Source organism: Rhea pennata, chromosome Z (assembly GCF_028389875.1).
Source record: "Rhea pennata isolate bPtePen1 chromosome Z, bPtePen1.pri, whole genome shotgun sequence".
Lineage (NCBI taxonomy): Eukaryota > Metazoa > Chordata > Aves > Rheiformes > Rheidae > Rhea > Rhea pennata.
The window spans coordinates 80,968,050-80,988,468 of record NC_084702.1 but is presented as its reverse complement, the minus strand read 5'-3'; the positions used below and the strand labels follow the sequence as shown (position 1 = coordinate 80,988,468).

At 48.4% G+C, this 20,419-nt stretch overlaps 1 protein-coding gene across 9 annotated transcripts in view; it reads left to right on the top strand.

Moving 5' to 3' along the window:
• Nucleotides 1-20,419, top strand: part of TCF4 (transcription factor 4) — a 192,405-nt gene that overhangs the window by 83,221 nt on the left and 88,765 nt on the right. For all 9 annotated transcript variants that reach the window (XM_062600634.1, XM_062600635.1, XM_062600633.1 and 6 more), the window contains one exon: nucleotides 6,869-6,933. In XM_062600634.1, the coding sequence (XP_062456618.1) occupies nucleotides 6,869-6,933 (65 nt within the window). The remainder of the gene's footprint in view (nucleotides 1-6,868; nucleotides 6,934-20,419) is intronic.

Below are 20,419 nucleotides of genomic sequence, written 5' to 3'. Positions count from 1 at the left end.
GGGTTCCTCCTTCTTAAGCCCTCAAAAATTCTTCTTTTCAGAGGAAGGTAGCGGTGGATGGTGGGTGTCTTACAGAGAGGGTTATTCCGTTACTATTCACATCTTGGGTTGATTCATTAATGTGGCTGAGTAATTGAAACAGAAAAAAAAGGGCCATGGCAGATGTGGACTCATACCTGATAATTATTCAGAAGTGGATCTAGTTATGTGTGTGTGTGTGTGTGAAACCAATGTATACGTGATGTTAAACTGTGCGAAAGCCCAGGGGCTCGCATATGTTTCTACTGTCTTGCACCATAAAGTCATAGACCTTGAAGATGGAGAAGATCTTTTGGATCATTGGCTCTGTTCTCTTGCCTATGCAGGAATAGTCCTGGCAGCAAGGGGCCGATCCTGTACGAAGTGCGTAGCCAGAGGCCTTTGGGGGGTTTCAGTAGGGTGATTTCCAGGATTATTCCTCCTGCTAATCCGCAGTACCAACTCAAGTGTCCCAGCTCTTCTTTGCTTTCTATCAAGAACTCATCACCAAGACTTTGTGGGAGGTTATGCTATTTTCTTCTCCTTTTGCTTGATTATTTCTTCTTTAGTCTTTAATAGACTACTAATAATATTTATGCTTGTTCATAATAGAAATGTTCTGCGCTTCGCAAAGTTACCCAGCTTAAAAACAGTTTAATCAGGACCACTATTTAAAACAGCTAAGACCATAAGACTTCACAGAAACCAATTTTTGTGAACCACCTGTTCATATATAGCTGGTTTGATACATCAGATACGGACTTTAGAAGGGCTATATGAAAATGGAAAGACTACAATATTTAAAATTTAATAAAAAATAAAGTAAATCAAAGTAAAGTCTATAGTCAAACTCCTTAATTGTGATGCATTTGCTGAGTTTCCCTCTTCCATCGTCGGGCCTGCTCTGATGCCATATGGTCTACCATGGAACATTTAACTTGTCAGATATAATGGATTGTCCTGGAAGCAGATTTTTGCTTTGAGCGTTCGGCTCCTTTCTTGCATTTCACTCTCAGCTCCAGGCTGCAGGATGAAGGATTGTGGTGGAAATGCAAAGAAGAGACACACAGTTGATTCCCCTTAAGAGAGTGACCTATATGCCACAAAATTTTACCCACGTAAAGAGGCATTATCCCTGTCACTGACCCTAGCAGGCTGCATGTCAGAACCATTTAAATTTGTCTGGACTTAACAGATTGTGCAAATGTTTCAGAATCGAGTGCTTAGGAATAATAAAGGCTTGTCATTTCAACTTAGGCACTGGCAGTGCCGCTCGCCATGGCCGAGGGATGAGCAGTATTTATTGTGACCTACATGTAACCTAAGCTGCCGGGCTTGTAGACCTGGTAAATTAAGTTCATCTCCCAAGGCTACTGAAACTTAAAAAATATATTATGTGATAAGGAACCCAAATGCCCATTATTCTCCGTGCTGGAAAGCAGAGGTGAAGGTCGGAAGGGATCGCTCCTACGCATGGGCCGGCAGCAGTTAATTCCTGCAGGTATTTTGTGTCTTAAAAACGGAGCAAGTAAACGTTTTCCCGTTGTGCCTTCGAGCCTATTGCACACAGGGGTCCTGGCGGATCTGGGAGAGGGGACCTCCCTCAGCAGCGGGGGATGAAATGCTTCGTTATGGGTGGGCACGGCAGAGTTTTCCCTTGCACGAACTTCACCAAGGGATGTTTGAAAGGAACGTGACAAGCAAGTGACAGATTCATCCCTGGATCAATTCTTTTGTATTTCTTCTGACTTAAATAAAACAGAAAATAAGGAAATTTTAACTAAAAGCTAGAGGTAGTACTCCCCAGCTTTTTAAAAATATTCAAGAATTTAGGATAAAAATCTGGTTACACTAAGGATACTCAGTTTTATTATTAATATTAGTGCAGCACCTATAGCGTGTTTGTAGATCAGTCTGGATTTCGCAGTTCAGTTTAGCGTTCCTGTCGCATGGGGGTATCTACGGAGCGATGGGGGTTTGCACAGGGGTTGTTGCCTTTGCATTTAGGAGCGGAAGGTTCCAAGCAAAACGCTTCTTTAGCAGAGGTGAAAAATCCCACTTGCAAAGAGGTTTTTTTCTTTTTCTGTGTAGGAACCAGGGTGCTCAGATTTGTTTTCGGGACGGTGTTTGAGGTTGGTTTTGCCCTGACAGCGCTGGGGCGTGTGCGTATGGATGCTATGAGTTCGCCAATACTCTCAGCCCCCCAATTTTTTTTTTTTTTTTTTTTTTTTTTAGGAAATGTTAGTTCTCAAGTGTAAAACTCTTATTAGGGGATGCATGCCCTCTGCTGGATATTACAGATTGGAGACTACTGGGTATTTCATAACGTGCCACACTGTGTTTACCAGAACGTTCCTGCCGTTTCGCCGCACTCTTGGAAGCCCGGAGCTAATCCAAACGCTCCGATCCAAATTGTTCTTTAAAGGTCAAAATTATACCAACAAGTAGTGTTGTCTCAATGTCTCAATGCAGTGTGTCTCGGGTGCGCGCTCCTCCAAGCCCCAGCTTCGGAGGCTGGGTGCACGGTTGCTCGTTAGCCAACACGGTCGTTAATTTGAGAGTAGGGAACGAGGAGGTCCGCGGTGGCGGGTTTCTGTAAAACGTCCGTGGTTTCCTCCGAGGCTGTTGGTTGGGCTGGCCGCGGAGCCCGGCCGCGGAGGCCTGTTGCAGGGTGGTTGCAGCGGGAGCTTGGGCTCGGCGGGACGGGGCAGGGGCGAGGGGACCGTTTAGTTTAAATCTGGTGGAAAACGGTCTTCGACGTGCTCTCGTCACGCTGCTATTTCCACAGCTGCGAATACGGTTTTGTCGCAGCTCGGGGAGCCGGTCTGGGCACGGCACGCTGGCGGCACGGTTGCATTTCACCTGAAAAAGCCCATCTATAGGTACAGATTATATTTACATGCACACACATATGTATGGTGTGCGTGCGTGTGCAAGGAGGTAGTTTGGCCTTCAGGATACGCGGGAATTAACCTTGCCCGTTAAACATAAGCACTCGCCCAGCGAAGGGAGCCGGTGTGAAGGACTGCTTTAGCTCTGTTTCCTTGCTTTAAGTTGCTCAAGTTGGATCTGTAGCATCATTTTAGTATAGGTTTTAGGATTTAATTTCCTTTGCATTTTGATTGTGCTTTTTTTTTTTAAAAAAAAATCTCCCCTGTAATAGCACTTGCTGTGGCACCATAATGTCTCTTTAAGAACCGTTACTGTTTACTGCGCATCAGTGTAAGTGGAAAAATCCTCTCTCGTGTCAAAAAGATCTCCTTCCCCCGGCATTGTGCCTCATTTTGGGGTGCGATGGCATTAAAATTATTGGGATTAATACTGTCCCTTTAGCTTTATATCTGGCTCGTGGAGCCTGCCTTAGACCAGCTGCTGTGTCACTTCTACTATTTGGCGAATGTTACTGCATAAACTTTGCTCCAAAGCTGCAGGATTTTCCCCTGTTGTCTGTACGTCGCCTACCGCACGGAGCGTGGAGGAGCTCATTAACGCGCTGCTTCCATCAGCACCAGATAAGACTCATTGTAATGTAAAGCGCGCTGTGCAGAACCTCGTTGGTTGGAATAAGCGGGTTTTTGTACCGCCCGTCCTGTCCTGGTGAGCGCGTTCCTGTTCGAGATAGGCGCGTAGAGAGCCTGTGTCCAGCTGGCTTAGCTGAGCCGAGTAGCGCTCCGCTGGGTATGCAGGAGCTCTGCGAGGGAGCAGGGTGGCGTACCTCCTCCACATCGCCCGGTCGTTTCAGCAGGGTTTTGCCTAGAGTAATTTATAATTCTGTACGGATTTTAGCACGATTCCTATGCTAAAATTAGTTGGGTTTTTCAAATCTTTGATGCAGCCCCCCTGCCCAGTGTTGAGAGCCTGGACGGTCACCGCGAAGAGGTGCTGTGGAGAGCTGGTCAACGTGCAGGAGAGCCTGCGCCTGAGACCACAGGTGGTCTCCACACACCCAGTGAAGGCTGAAATGATCCCTGTCCTCCTCCCTTTGCAGTGCCCAGTCCTTCATTTCTTTGCATTTGGTGTGCAATCAAACCTCAGCAAGTGTAAAAAAAAAAATTAAATGCAAGAACTGTAGATTGTTGAAGTAAACTGCTTCGTGATCCTCACCGTGATGCAAATAAACCCTGCTACAGCTGACAACACCTAAATACCGGTGCATTATATAAAGATGAATGTGGAACTATAAAGTTTAGCCCATTCTTCAGTTGCTCAGAACTTTTTCCAAAATATGCTCTCAGCTTCGTGGGTCTCATGCCTGGTCTTACTTCAAAAGTGAATTTGCCCTTCGTTTGTTATTCTCTTCAGAGGAACCAATCAGTCTCCCTTCCGTAGGCACTTGAGACACAGGACACTGGAAAGAATGATAAAAAATAATTTTTAAAAATGTTAGAAATGCAGTAATAAAATAAGAAATAAATTTAAGCCAAATTGCAGCCCTGAACAGATCCAAATTCTGAGCCATTCAAATTCCAGTGCCTGATGCAATTACTTTTTTTTTGTTTGTTTTTTTAAGCATCTTTCCCTTCTTTCAGTCTAACCAAGAACTAAACCCAAAATGTAGGGCACTGGAAACCTGAATTAGAATATTCCGGTTGAACTCATCTCTAAAAAAATGTCAAACATGATATCAATGCAAACATTGAATTCAAATCATTTATAGAAATAGCTCCACTTCCTTTTTCTCTGCAGATGGAGAGGGTTGCCTCATGCCTTCTCATTCTGCCTACCAGAATAGAGGCGAGGTGCCCTGTCTCCCAGGGCAGGGGGAAATAGAGAGGGAATCAGATGGCTCGCATTTGTGCTCTGGAAGTTGCTTAAATTTTCTACTTAATTTGATTAATTTTTCAAAGTACACCGTGGAGAGGCGAGTGGCTTCTTCGCTGATTGATTGGCAATCCTATGCTGCTTTATTTTTTGCAGTTGAACAAAAATGCAAGCAAAATATTTATGAAGCAATCATTTCGGTTTGATGAAGATAATCAGTATTTTCTTTCCCGAGGTGTGTGGGGAGCGTAGCCCGCAGGCTCGGCGTGCGTGTCGGCGAGCAGGAGCTGCCTGCCATTCGCTCTTTGTCTCTCCTCGGAGCGGCACGCAGCGTGCCCGCGGACGGAGTGCACGCGCGCCCGCGCACGCCCGTGGGCCCGCGTGCTCGCACACGCGCCGAGTGGTCGCTGCAGGCGATCGTGAGGATGCTTTTGCTGCATTACCTTGAGGAAAAGCGTGTGCTTGAAAGTTATCAGCCAGCCTTTGTAGGTCAACTTCCCCTGCGCCGCTTTGCTGCGCCTGTCACGTCGTCGAGCCGCAGCAGGGTGTGTATTTTGCTGCGCGTGCAGAGCGCTAGAAACAAACGGCACATTTTAACATTTGGTCCTCTAGGTAGAAAAATTGATCAGACGTCTGACGAGATTTGTTATTCGTCTGCATTTCAAGCTTGCTTTTTTTTTTTCCTTCCCCCTTTTCTGCCCCGCTTACAACAAATACTACTAACGGGTACTTTTAGGGTTTAAAATACGGCCAGCAGTACTCGGTGCAGTAAAAGACTCGAACGATTAATGCTACCCTTATGCCTCTTTTGAGTAGTTTTAGCCATGGGGCTTGGCACCGCCACCGTTGTCTTTGTGCCAAAAAATATCCGCAGCGGCTGCCGCATTCTAGTACTGGAGGGTTGTCTGGAAAAATCCGCAGTGAGCGCGCCGCCCGGCTCCGCTCCGCGCCGGGCGCCGCGGCGGCACAGCGTGCGGCCGGCGTGCACCTTCCCCGGCAGCTTTTGTACTTGGGAGCACAAACAGTTACTCGGGGAGCCCACTCTTGCATATTATCAGCACTCTTGCAAATTTTATTATCTGAGACGAATGTGCCAGTGAATTTTAAGCAGAAAATCGGCATCAAGGCTGTAGCTAATTTTAAATGGACAGTTTATACAAAAGATTTTTTTCTTTTTTTCCCCCGAGAAAATGAAGTGTCGTTACAAAAAGTATGATAATTTCATAATTGCAGGGGATAGAGAAAAATCTATGTGTGTATATGTTTTTAACGGATTCTTGACTTTTTCCTGATTTTTTTTTGTTGTTGTTGTTACCCATTCTCAATAGAGCAGGCGGATTTCTAGCTGTGGAGGGGAACAACAGCAGCGGCAACCACAAGCGTGATAAAGTTCGGGGCTCCACGCGCGCGGCGCGAGGTTCGCTCAGGAGCTCCGGAGCTCGCTGCTCTGCTCGCTGCTCCGCGTGGATGCTGTAGATGCAATCCTTACCAGGAGCACAATCCTAAAAAAGAAAAGAAAAAAGACAAAAAAAAAGAGCGAGAGGGAGAAGTCAAGCTCCTGCCGGCTGCTGTGCCGCTTTGGTACCTCGCAGACTTGGACGGAGTCCTGGACGAGTGCCCATTGATGTCATGGAAACACTCAAATTACGGAGAATGATTCATGTCTGTGCTGCTGCCTGATCCTCCCCCACACAAATAGAAGTCGCTTTTAACCCTGACAACTTGTAATTTGCAGCGGGTTTATTTTGGTATCTGGATAAATATTTTTTAGCGACCGAACCGGAGCCGGGCGCCGTGGCGGGGGCCGCGGGGGCTGCAGCCCGGCTGCGCGGGGCGCTCCGCGGCGGGCGGTGCCGGCGGGTGCTGGGCTCCGGCCCCCGGCCGCAGCGGGGCTTTTCTGCGCGATTTCTGCGTGCGCGTAGATCAGCGTGCGAAGGCGTCCGGCCCTCGCTGGCGCCCACGTACGGCGCTTCGCACGTGCAGACAGCGCCGTGGGAGCGTGCTGGACGCCACGTGAAACGCTCGGAGGAGACGCGTGCGCGCGTCTTTCAGCGTCGGTTTTAATGAATTTATTTATTTCTGTTAACAGGTAAAACAGAAAGGGGTTCATACTCGTCATATGGAAGAGACTCGAATTTACAGGGTTGCCACCAGGTAAGTGAAAATCTCCTTTGCAGAGAGCTTGTGATAATCAGGCTGCTAAACGAGGTTCGTGCCTTGAGCTTGCTCGCCCTCGAGATGGGCTCCGTCACGCGCAGGAGCGTTTGCAAACGCGCCCGTCTCGGAAATAGCCGGTATTTGCAAATGTTTGCCTTAAAACTTCTGCCCGCGGCGTCCTCGCCCCGGCGCGCGGCTGGCTGCCGGGTCACCTCCCGGCGCCCTGCTGAAGGCTGCTGCGAGCCCCCAGGTTTGCGTGGCTACTGCAATAAACTATAGTTTGCATAGGATCTGTACGATGTTGTGTGAAAACAAGGTTGTATTGAGGGATAAAAATGTCTGTGAAAATATGATTTGTTGTCCCTTTTTGTTTCTGAATTGTTTTTGGCTGGAAGTCAAGGCCAGCAGGCTAACAGCAAAGCCATCTCAAGGGAAGCATGCGTGAGCTAGGAAAATAAGAGTAGTTTAATTAAATAATAAAATGCCAGTGTAATACAAAGGTGTAGCATGTGTGCGTGTGTGCCTCTCTGCACTTTGCATTTGCATACTTTTAACTCTCCAGAGAAAATCTGAGTCTAAAAATACTATCAGTAGCCTGTGCTTGGTTTCAAGACAGTTGATTTTCTTAAAAGACACTTTCTTTTCAATTTCAGTAGCAGTATTAATCGCATGTTTAAATTCATTTTGTTTTTTTGAAGAGTGTGAGGCTTCCTTTCCTTTCTGTAAGTGCAGCGGCTTCTTACTTTGGAAAACTATCGAGAAACCTTCCTATTAGTCGAGGCTTTATACTGTGTAAATCTGCCAAGAAAAAGGAAAAAGCAAAATGCATGCAAATTCCCTGCAGGACAGAGAAACACTTGATCCTTTCATCACTATTGTATGTCCCCATTCTTTAATAATATGGGGAAACAGCTTATTTGGGGCCATTTCAGCTGAAACACCTCCTCAGGCCCAGGTTCCCTCTGCCGCCTCGGAGGCCCCTTGGCTTGCGAGTCTTCGTGCAGCTTGCCGGGGTTTGGGAAGTTTCACGTGCAGAGTTGTGTATGCCGGGCTGGGGTTGGAGAGGGCTGCGAGGGAATCCTGTTCTGCCTGGTTTAACGCAAAACTCTGCGTTTTTAATTCTACGTGGAACAGACTGAGAGGACATGGCGATTCCTACTGGTGGAAGTTCACAAACCAAGCCGTGAAAGCAATCTTACTGATGCATTTAACTCCACATACATCACTATTTATTGAGACAGTAAGCGACTTACTGGTTCTGACTAAATTGCAATAACCAGAGCAGGTGAATACCAAAGATCACACATGTAACTCTGTCTTTACCTGATTCAAAACAACTGCAGTAATTCTTGGTTCCTTTTAGCAACCGGTTCTAGCTAGCCCTTCTTGCTGTAAAATCCCTGCGTGCCTTTGCTTCCTGTTGCTGAGAGCCGGCTCATTTTCCTCATCGCGAGGATGACTCATTTTCCCTATCCTTGCACAGCGTTTTGGGAATTTGTGCCCCACACGTAGTCTCACCAGCCCACAGGTGAGACCCTCCTCTGCAGCCCGGGCACCTGCGCTTCCCCGTGTGCTTCTGGGCTGGGTCTCGTCTCGAAGCGTATCTTCTCTTGGTTGCATTTTGCTTTTAGTTTTGCTTTCAGTCTTACTGTATTTGAATATCCTTGTGTTACTGAAAGGAAGTTAGAAAATGTTTCAGAGTTCAAAATGCCACTACAGCTTCATAGGTTGTCTGAGCTGTCCATTTTGCATGAAGTCCTGGTAGCTAGTGAGAGGACTCATACTGCAGTCTGCACGGATCCGTGCATGCACAGGGGTTTTATGGATGTCTGCTGGTCACAGGTGTGGATTTTCTTTGATTTGGGGGAAAAAGATAAACTTAGAAATTAGAGGCAGAGGTGCACCTCGAAGTTTGAGGGGACGATTTACCAGAAACAGATCATATTTTTTAGCATCAGTCAGCTTCGGGCCCCAAAAGCAGGCCTGCATTTCGCACTGATTCCCTACAGTAGCAGCAAGGGAGCTAGAATCAGTCTCAAAGAAGCATCCTGAACCCGACAAACCCAATATCGAAGGAGCCGGGGCTCCCGGCGGGCTGCAGCCCTCGGACGCAGCGGACCGCGCTGCCCGCCGGCGCTGGGGACGCGACGGGGTGAAACTCCCCGAGGGGAACTGCCGGCTCATTGCCGCGCGCGGGACGGTTGCCTGGAGAAACCGGCAGCCCAGGTTCCTCTTTTTTTGTTCAAAAAAGCACCAACTGCGTGAAGTCGATGTCCGTGGCCGTTGCTGGTGGCTGGATTTCTCTTCGGGTGCAGGACACCGGAAAGGTCGAAACCTTGAAGTGCCGATAAGCCCCGGCCTTTCGGGAAGCTGTCGCGCGCTCCGCGGAGGAGAGCGCGGGGCCGGCGAAGCAGGGGACTGCGGAGCAGCCGCGACGCCTCCAGCGGAGCAGGGGCTGCCAGGACCCCGGCGCAGACCCACCGTTTCTGCAGCCCGGTGATCCAGGGGCTGAGGCTGCCGTGCGAGAGTTGAGGCATTTGCTCTTCCCCGGGCTGGCGCTGAAGGATCAGGTCGTACCCCTCGAAGGACGAATCCCGGAGCTTCCGCAGGCGCTAGCTGCTGTGGACATGGACTTGCTCTCTGTGTAGGTTGTTTAATTGAACCTCCGTGACCGTGCTCCATGGTTGTGCAGAGCCAGGGACGATTTGATGGAGAGAACTTATTACCCTGTCTATTCACTCTTCATCTACTCAGTCTTCTTTTCTGTGTGTTTTCATTCATGAAAATTTGAGCAATATTAGGAAAATGTTAACAAAAAGTACAAATAATGATAGTCTGATCCATGGAATTGGGTCTCTCTTCCTGCCATATGCATGCAGGTTCTTGAAATGTGATGGAAGAGTAGATAAAATAGATGACCAGTGCTCAGGCAGGAAGGAGAAGAAATATTTCTAAAATAAGAATCTCTTGAATTCCTGCAAGGTACGGAAGGAATAATGCTTAACGCTGAGGTTGGGCCATCTGTTGTCTGTTCTCCAGGCTGCAGAGCTATCAGGATCCACCAAATTACTAACAAGTATGAACCTTCAGGCTTAAAATAAAATGAAGAGCTACAAGTCTATTGCAAGATTTCTGGGGTGTGTTTCCATATGTATTAAGAAAGATTAGCTTATCTAAAGAAGATACTAAAGTGAAAAACTTAGTGAATTCCAAAGAAAATGTTGGCGGTAATATTACTGATAGTTCAGAAGACCCTAAAGCGTGTGGTTGTCAGAGGTGCTGGAGTAGCGGAGTAGTTGTGCCTGTTTCCTAAACCCAGGAGGAGAGTGCAGGTTTTGTTGATTTCTGAAAGGTAAATTGCTACCTCCAGATGTGATGCATTGCTCTCTGTAGATGAGTTCCTGGAACAATTAAGGAAAACTAAATACCTAACGATATTGAACTTGCTACCTATTAATCTTCTGGTAGGAAAAAACCCAACAACCTCTCTTCACAGAGGTAGCAGCAGCGGTCTGAGGTTTCCATTCCTGTATTTTATTCACACCAGTGAGAGAGGAGGTCAGAGGCACAGCAACCGACTTACTTCAAGGTGATTTTTATTTCAGAGCCGAGGGCCCAATTCTGCTCTCACTGCAAACCGTAGCAAATACAACACTGATTGCAATGGGGGTGGAAGAAAGCTCATCTTGGGACCTATTTAATTCCATTAGAGACAAGTCGTCTAAGAAACATGTACTGAAGTTGTTGTCTAGACACTTTTGAAACACTGGCTTCATTGAAGTTAATGACAAAAATCTCATTTCATTCAGTAGAGTCAGAGTTTGCATGTTGTCTTAATTCTGTGCTACTTACCATTTTCCCAAAGATCCATCTTTAAAAAAAAACTATGATGATTTGGGGGGAATCAGTAAGGTGGTAGGATTGCAAAAAAAAAGTTTGCCTATTTTATTTCTCCAAACGTTTTTCTGGTTTCCTGTATTATTCTGTATTATTGGTTTGGCCCTGAGATTGTAAATAAGAGCCTGCACTTCCTGATGAAGAGCAATACATCTGTTTCTTTATTCAAAGAGCCTAATGTAAATCAGCACTTTATAGTACAGTTTAAACTGGTAAAGCCAAAAAGCCTTATAAGAAAGAAAGAAAAGAGCTTTGCTGCCTCAGCAGTCGGGAAGCACGGATCGGTGCAAGGGTGCGCGGGGACTCGCGGCGGGAACCGCGGAACGGCTCCCGAGGGGATGCAGGCACATTGTTCAGGCTGGGGGATAAACTTGTGTAAATCACAATGCTTTGGTTTCCCAAATGACAGATAAAAATGAGGGGTTGTGTTAATTCTACTGTGTTTATAAAACATTGATATTCCTTGGTGCAAGAGGATCTGGGTATACAAAATACTATTATTAGACTAATAGTAACGTGTGCTGCTTAGAGTACCATGGATCCACTAATCAGCTAATAGTCGATAGGACCAACTTTGAATAATCCAGAGCTATTGCGCTTTTCTGAGCAATAGTTAATTCAAGAAAGCAGTGAATAAAGAGAACTGTAAAATGAGCTTGACGGCCAGAAAACACTCCCCAGATTTCCAAGGCAACACAAAATTAGGCAGTTCTTTTAAAATTTGGACTGGGCCTTTCTGGCAAATGCATAGTAACTGATATTTAGTTTTCAAGGTGTTTTAACTTAAAATAAAATCCAGAAATCCTAAGGTGACTTGTTTTTGCTACTAACACTTTTGGAAAGGGAGTCTAAATGTTGTCTTTGGATGTACTACTCGATGCTCAAGAAATGCTCTCCGAAGCCAGCTGGAACCATCCCACTTTTAAAAGCTGAAGCTGGAATGAAGTGTTAAGGTGAAAGTTAGTGCAGTTATACATGCTCAGCCGGTTTTTCTGGGGGGGAGTTGTTCTGCTTCTGTAATGTAATAGATTGATCCAGAATGAGAACATATGAGAACATACCTGCTAGCCTTACCCTTGATTCAAGATACTGTGGTAAAGGCTGATCAGCAGAATGACTTTTTTCTGACCGCCTTTACCCTGGGCTTTTCATCCCTAGCGCTTTGTGTTCTTGCGCTCTCCTCTCTCACCCCAAAGTCTCAAACCCCATTCCTCCAGCTGGTTTCCGAGAGCATATGGTTAAGGGTAGAGCAGGCTATGAGGTCAAGCGAGTATGCCAATTCTGGGTAAGGTTTCTAGAAACTCAGAAGTTCACATAGACCCCACCGGAGTTAAAGCTGCTGGTAGCTGGTCATGTTCTTCTGCATGTTTTTCGGTTGGCTCTGGCTCCAAGTGTTCATTGGACATTACAGTCCTCCCTGGCTCTTTCGTGACGTCCCTTCTCCTGCACGATCTTGGCTCCTCTCTGCTCTTTTGCATTCCGCCTTTTCTTGCTCCTGTGCTCCTCTGCTGTGGGGCAACACGGGCAGGAAGGTAGGAAACTACGCGGGGGTAGCCTGAAGGGTGGAGACCTGGGGAGGCGGAGAGGAGGCTTTGGCGCTCGATGGGGCTTCCTCGGAAGGTTTTCTTATTAGATACACATGGCCTTTTGTGCTCGATGCTATAGCTAACACGGAGGGGTAAGTCTTTGGCTTTGCTCCCTCTGAGCAGGTGGCAGCATGGTAGACACACTTTCCACTTCACTTGGAAATGCCCCCTTTGCCATCTCTTTTCCATTCCCCTAAGTTGCAATAGGATTTTTTGAACCTTTCCCATCAAGGAATAGGAGGGCCTTGGATTTTAATTTTTGAATGTTTGTGGCTCGTTGAGTGTAACGGAGGGAATGTGTGATACAACTTTTGTAGAGAAGTAATAGAAATATTACTGGAAAACTTTAAAATGAGTATAATGGACATGAAAGGATACGCAGTTTCCGTGGCAAGTGCACATAAATTAATTTAGCCCAGCTGCCTGTGCCTCCTGTCTGTGTGTCCAGTAAGTGTGTAAATCCTTGCATAACAGTGTTCTCCTGCTGAGCAGGGAATGGACAGAAATAGCTGCTGCCCATTTTCTATTTTCTTCCAGAAGTGCTGGGACTTCCTTTTTCTGCTGTGAATTATTGAGTTGTTGCAACATCTCTAATTATATGAAGAGGAGTCCAGCAAAGACAGAAGGGGAAAAAAAAGCGGGAGGGATTATCTTTTTATCTGATACGTACTTTTAAAAGGTCTTTCCTCAGTGCTTCATTCAGCATGAGATTGAGACTAATGCATGTGCTAAAATCGGCTTCTGTTTTAAGCCACTCAAGAGTAACTATTGCAAAGATACTTCTGCCGGCGTCGCACGGGGGCTTCCCACGTTGCAAAGACCTCACAGATGACTGCACAAGTGCTGTCCCAGGCATTCACATGCTCTTGGTTTCCTTTAACTTGACCATCAAGACTTTTTCCAATAGCTTGTAAAGCACTTTGGGGTTTTGTTTTCTTTCTTTCTCTTTTTTCTTAATGCCCTGAGCGCATTTTTGTAGTAAGTAACAGGAGCGATAGCGTTCTGGCTTCAGGTGCCAGCAAAGGTGCCGTGGGTGCCTGCGTTCAGAGCTGCTGTGTTCAGAACCGCTCCTGATTTATACTTTGTTCCTGAGCGTCAGGGCAAAGAATCTTTCCGTTGTATTGGTATTGTATACAGTAAGTTATTAAATTTCATCTCTGTAATACACCTGCAGTAAAATAACAAAACATTACTGCACTTAAGGAACATGTGTGTGTGTTACAGTGTTCCACCCCTCCCTTCCAAACAGCTGCTTGCGGATTTCAAGATGCATTGGATATATTCCCCAGAGCCCACCTCTAATAATCGAGACACATCTGCCATTGCAGTGTTATAGGCATATGTAGTTTTATTGAAAACTATACCTGTATATAAAAAAATTAAATAACTCCTACCTCGATTAAATTGGCAAGCTACCTTTTCTGAAGATCATATTGTAGACCTCTTGAGACACAGGGAGTTCATTTTATTCTTCTATTACGAATCACTTAGTATTTTTTTGCTTAGTCAAAGTAACTAGATTTCCTCACGTTGTGATGGCCAGATTCCTTCACCTATAATAATTTCTTCTTCATGCACTCTCCCTCGAAAAACGCACAAAAACTGTACTGAGATGACAAAAGATACCTAATGTACCGAGGAATTTAGGCTCCTACAAAGTCTATTGCTAATCCACTTTTTTGTGCATAGAGGCAAAGCGTCAGTGCCCTTAACACAAGCTACAGAGCTTTGTTTATTTGTTTTTAAATATTTGAACACGCTGACTTCTTGACTGGGCATTATGTACTTACGGGCACAGCTGTGTGTGGATGTGATATGCTCCATAAGAAAAAAGCTGCAAAAATAAAATTACGCCGTATTACAAGTATAGCCTTGGGCTAAGCTAAATTCAAAGAGAAAAAAAAGAAATAGCTCCTTGCTGCTGGAGTCGGGGGCTGTTACGGCTGCGCTAACCACTTGTGTAGGCATCAGCGGGCATCTGGGGGCAGGAAGGGACGGGAAGGGAAGGGAAACCTCGGTCCGGTTTCCCTGGCCACGCATCCCTGCCCCAAGGGGAGCGAGTAAACCGACCAGCGAGACCAGCAGGAACCTCCCGGCGGCGGAGGTGGGCGGCCGAGCCCCGCTCGCGCCGGCGGGGCGGGGAGGCAGCGCGTCTCCTGGTGGCTTCCGCGGCGCTGTCCTGGCTTCCGCGCGCGCATCTCGCGTCGGGCGGTGGGATCGTCACTTCTGCTCCAGGAGTTCCTTCCAGCGCCCATAAACTATCCTGCCGTGATCATGGCTACATTGCGGACTAATGTTTTTGATGTTACAGCACTAAAGTAATGACATAAGAGATAAAATTTCCATGTTAATCGAACGCATTAGAAGAACAGACTTAGGTTGGGATGTCTGATGGCTCATTTAGCCGAACTCCTCATGCGTCCAGAAGGACACGGTTTCATTGTCCATATCGTAATTGAAGAAAAGCTAAAACCCAGCCCTGCAGTTCAGCGGTGAGCGGCGGTGCTCTTCCCCAGCCCCCTGGCCGCTCTGCTGGCCGGGAGCGTGCCGGGGCGCCCTTCGGGAGCCCACAGCCCGGCAGCAGCATCGCCCGGCTGCGCGCGGTGCTCGAGCGCCGGTCGGGGCTGGCTTTGCCTCCGCCGCCGCGGCGCTCCGGCCGGCCGCCGCGTTTGGTGCAAGACCCCAGCAGAAGGGGAGGCTGCCCGGAGAAGGAGGAGGAGCGCGGACAGCGCTCCGGACTCGGCGTGGCCGCGGGCGCCCGGGGGTGATCGCGGGCGACGCCGCCCTCGGCGTAGCTGCGGTGGGGCGCTGGGCAGGCTGCCACCGCTTCGGGGCAGCTCTTAGCTCTGCCGACCCCTGCAAAGCGAAGAGATGGGCCGCTGCGGCAACGGTGGGAACCGTTTTCGTTGCGTGCTTGTCTTGGTGCGGACGGAGGCTCTCGCGAACCATTCGTCGCTTCCCGTGAAGCCAGACACCTTCTGCTCCTCCTCGTGCTCCTGTCCTCGCGGTGAGCTGCCTTGTTTCTCTCCCTGTCCCCGTTAGTTACCACGCTCGCCCTGCGTAAACCCCCAGACCGGCGTGCCGGGCGCTGCAGCTCTCCGGCTCAGCCAGTTGCAGCCAAGCGCTGAAGGAAGGTGCCGCTCTCGGCACTGAGGCAAACTCCGCCGCTGCGGCGGTTGTGCGGGCCGGCGCTTGGTCTCGCTGAAGGTGCTGAGGCTTCAGAGCCTTAGTCACTGAGCAGCTGGGGCTGGCAGGGAGCCCTGGAGACCCCCTGGTCCAAGCCCTGCTCCAGCAGGGTCACCTCCAGCAGGCTGCCCAGGACTGACCTGGTCCACCGGTGAAGATCTGCAAGGATAGAGATGCCACCACCTATCTGGGCAACCTGTCCCAACGTTCAACCACCCTCTCAGCACACGAGTGTCTCCTTGTGCTCGGCCTGGGTCTCCTGCGTTTCGGTTTGTGCCCATTTCCTCGGGAACGGGTCAGTTAATGGAGGGTTTTGGATTCTTGAGTTGCAGAATGTTAAATAAAGCTCTTTGCTGTGGAGGCACCTGCCCTGGCTGCGGCTCTTGGGCGCCCGGGCCGCGGCTGCAGCTTCTCCCCCGCAGGACCAGTTCGGTTTGTCACTGCCGCGTTCCCTCTGGGGGGACATGCGTGTTCCTCGGCGTTTCGGGCACCTCCTGCTGCGGGTGAAATTCAGTCAGGATCTTCGCTTTCCAAGAGAGCCGTTGATTCTTTTCTGCAAGTCACAAAATTTCTCTCTGGCTTTGCAAACTTCTTTCCAGTATTTCTTGCTGCAGTTTAAACAGTCTGAAAGTTGTCTGAGTCTCAAAATCTAGCACTTCTCTTTAGCTTTCACTTTGCATAGGCTAATAATTATATTTTAAGTCATTCAAATACATAATTAAATAGTTCAGTACATGAATGCACTGCGAAATCAGTGTTTTCACTAACAAATGACATACATTTAGACAGCAAATAATTGCGAGTCCTGCACAGCCGTTAGAATTTTTTTGCCTGTATTACTGCATACTCTTCGGGAAGGTCCAAAGAAGCACAGATCCGTGATGTGTGTATTTTGGAGAGTTTTCATACTCCCGTGAACCACCATATTTTCCCAGAAAGCTCTCTGACTTCCTTCTCGTTAATAGCTGGAGAAGAAGAGAAGCGTGTTTGGTTTCCATCGCAAGGACCACCTTCCGGCGCCAGCACGGACCCTCCGGCGCCGCTGCCGGCGCTGTGCGATCTGTTCCTTGCTTTTTTGGCTGGGGAAAGGAGCAATTACTTTTGACAAGTAGGGATTTCAGGGAGCGCATGAGAATATGAATCTTACCATCTATTTACGTATGGAATAATTAAAAACAATGACTAAGTTCTGCTATCATCCTTCCTAAAAAAAGAAAACCCTCAGCTACCTCAGACACACCAGCAGCACCAGATGCCTCTGTAGCTGCCATGGAGCAGCCCTTGCTTCTTTCTCTAATTCTTCCCCTTCTCACAACGGGAGATGATTTTTCAGCTCGTTTTAATTCAGTATAAGAATATTCTTGTAGGGCAGCAAAGCGCACTGCACCCCGTGTGCATCCGGGCTTGGGCTGCTGGATCCCACCCGTGTCGCACGCAGGTGCATCCCTGCTCCTCCGGCGGGTCTTCTCCGCCTTCGTAGCTGCCCCCCGGACGGGAGCTCCACCGCTGCGCCGGCGGCTGCCGGCCCCCGAGCCAGAGGCGCCTCCCGCCCCGTCCTTCTCGCTTCCCCTTTCCTGTTTTGCTTGGTTTTCGTCGTTCCCCTTCCGTAGCTTTCCCCCCGCAAGCTCCTCGCGCTTCGCTCGTGCCGCTCCGCAAGTGAGAAATAGCGATAAATAACGCGCGAGGCAGGTATTTCTCGACGCCTCTGCAGCAGACGAGGCGCCCGAGTCGCGCCGCGGCGCGGGTAGCAGCAGCGGCGACGTTCATATTTTTATTTCCTTTTGAAGTTAATGACAGAATATGGCCATCTGTCTTCATGTTTACAGGCCCTTCGATTTTTTTTAACTATTTGCTTTCTTTGAAAATGGATCTTGCTCAACTGTCAAGATTTTTTGTTAATAGTAAGGAGAAGATAGGCCGTGCTATAGTTCAGGCAGGATTATGGATATTTTCTGCATCCTAGTCTTTCAAAATTGTCTGAGGAAAAATGCATATAAAGTCTAATAAAACGGCCTCTATCACTGAAATACAGTACACTTGGGTATTTGCCTGTCTCTTTTCTTACATGCCACTATAGTATGAGGCTGCCTTTACAGTACCCATGCTGGATAGCAGGATACTGTGTCTAAAAATAAAATTTGGGGTTTTTTGGAGGAAGAGATTTTTTTACTTAATGTAATGCAAAAAAAAAAAAAAAAAAGAAAAAGGCAATTAACCCAGTTAACCATTGAGCATGTTATAGGAATGTACGGGGCAGCTAAGCAAGAAGCTGCCCGTTGCTGTGTGGCATCACTCCGCCGTGTCTGTCCCATGCCAGGAGAAGAGTGATGGAGAGTGCCAGTGTGAACTTCAGCGTGTCTCTTGTGAACAGGATACAAAATAAGTTGTTTCCGCAGTTTGCAAGCCCCGCTTGCTTTCTTGCTCCTGAAAATTAAGGTTTTAAGGGCCTCGCACTAAGGAATCCTGAGGCCGTCCTGCGTCCTGCAGCAGGTCCCTGCGTGTTGTCCTGCAGCTGCTGGGAGCAGATGTGCTGCCTTTTCTTCTGCGGGTGCTTCGGCCACGGCTGTCCAGGGCGCCCCGCCGAGCTCGGAGCCTGGCTCGAGCTCGGAGCCTGGCTCGTCGCTGCCCTTTCTGCCGGCCCCGGGCGTGGGAAGCGGCGGCGTGGTACCGTCCCGCGAGTCCTTGCTGTTCCCTTTCCACACACGCGTTTCCAGGTCAGATCAGGAGTCGGGTGGTCACGTGTGGAAGTCCTTACTCCCCGAAGACCTGCCGGGTCCTCGCCGGGCACGTGCAGGCTTCCTGCCCGCTCGTCTGCAGCGCGGGCCGGCCGCTCGCCGCCCTCTCCCCTGCGTCAGCACAAAAAGCTGCTTTTATGCTTCCCCCCCGCCCCCGCTTTCAGATTTCTCATAGCAGCTGAATTTGCCTGTTTTGCTGCTGTTGTAGGGCGCCTCCAATTTTTTGTCCTGTCTTGAGCTCAAGGTGACTTCAGCTTTTTCAGATTTACCTTGAAATGAATATGGCTTTGCAGCTTGTTCAGCCTCAGATGTGCACCAGGATAAAGCAGACAGTGGCTACAACCTCAGTTTCCATTGAAAAGCGTGTATTTTAACTCTACGGAAAAAAAAAAAAAGATTGCAAATAGCTGAGGAAAATTGAAATAAAGGAAAAAGAAAGCTGCAACATTTCAAATCTCCTGTTAGCATCATCGGTGTGTTTTGTATGTACTTGAATATCATAGTTCTGGAAAAAATAAACGTGGCCCAATAACCCTGCAAACAGAAGCCTCCCGTAACCGAAACACTATTTGATACAAGAGCTGCTTAAGCTGAAGTCTTTAATCGTCCTTTCCCACGAAATGCCAGCATGTCGCGCGCGGTCTGTCACCCTGCCACGTAGGTACGTACCCGGGGAAGAAACTCCTTACTCACAGGCCTCCTGTCCGATATCCTACATTATTTAAGGATTATTTAAGATTATTTAAGGATATTCAAATTGCTTTTAGTCGGTGGACTCCTGCCTCTGCATTAAAAGGGGGAAAGCATCTTTTATCTTTCAGCCTGATGAACAGTAATAAGTTAGGAAAAACATCCTCGGAGACACTTAAAGCATGTAGCAGGGGACTGGTTAGTTTTTTGGGCAGGAAGTTTCTTTGGTCTCTTAGATGTTTGTATGGTGCCTCTTCCTTGGTTACCAGAATTACTGACACAATTTCGGGAAAGCCCTGTTTCCCGTGCATTTGAACTTCTGTAAGCCTTTTCTGTGTTCTCATATCCAAAGGGAAAACAATAATTATATCATTAAAAATGGGAATTCAGCCACAAAACACCTTTTCAAGACTGAGGCGTGTCAGGGTAGTTTAGCCTGTCTGAGACAACCTGAGCCAGGATTTCTGCTGTAAGCTGCTTGTAGTCGAACGTGTACACAGGGACGAGTAATGATAACTGACTTGTTAGGTTAGCAGGCATTTTTTTTTTTTTTGGGGGGGGGGTAATAATTTGCCAGAATGAAGCATTTTAAGGCGCGTGGTGGTAGCACATCCCTACCGAATCGCGTTGAGGTGCTTACTCCAGCTGAAAAAAAAGCAGAGACCAACGAAGAAATGCTTGCCGTGAGGCTCCGGAATTTTTCTCAGGGAGAAAAACAGTGCAAAACGGTCTTCCTCCGCGCGGCATCCGTTTCTGAGCTCCGTCATTAGTCCTCCCTGCCTCTTCTCCATCTCCCCCCCCAAGAAGTGGCCGCGGTGCTGATGCAGAGCAGATGGCACCGGCGTGGCGGCGGCTGAGGCAGTGGGCGCCTGCAGCTGCTCCGAGCGTCGGGGTGCGCGGAGGTACCGGCCGCGCGGTGCCTTTTCCTGATTATTACTCACCCGCCGAAATTCCTCCCGTTCCTGGGATGGGAGCCGTTTCCAAAGCGGTGGGACGCTGCGGTGGGACGCCGGACGCGGGGCGGGTCCTTGCAGCCGGCGGGAGCGCGGATCTGCTTCGGCGCTTGCTCGGCGCTGGCGTTGCTGCTGAAGTGCGGGGAGCATCGCTGCTGCGCGCGGCGCAGGGTGGGCGGCCCGGCGCCCCGGGTGTCCGCTCCGCGGCCGGGGGAGAGGCTCCCCGGGGCGGCAGCGCCTCGGACGCGCGGGAAGGGTTTGTACGTGCCTGTGTGCCTTGTCTGTACCCCTGCGTACAGTTTGCACGTTAAATACAAGCATACAGTTAATGCCGTTTTTCGCTAATCTTTGCAGCCCTGAAATCATTAGTATTTCCATTTGAGTTGTAGTAAAGGAGGTATTTCCAACACAAGCATCAAGCACAAACTCGTAAAGT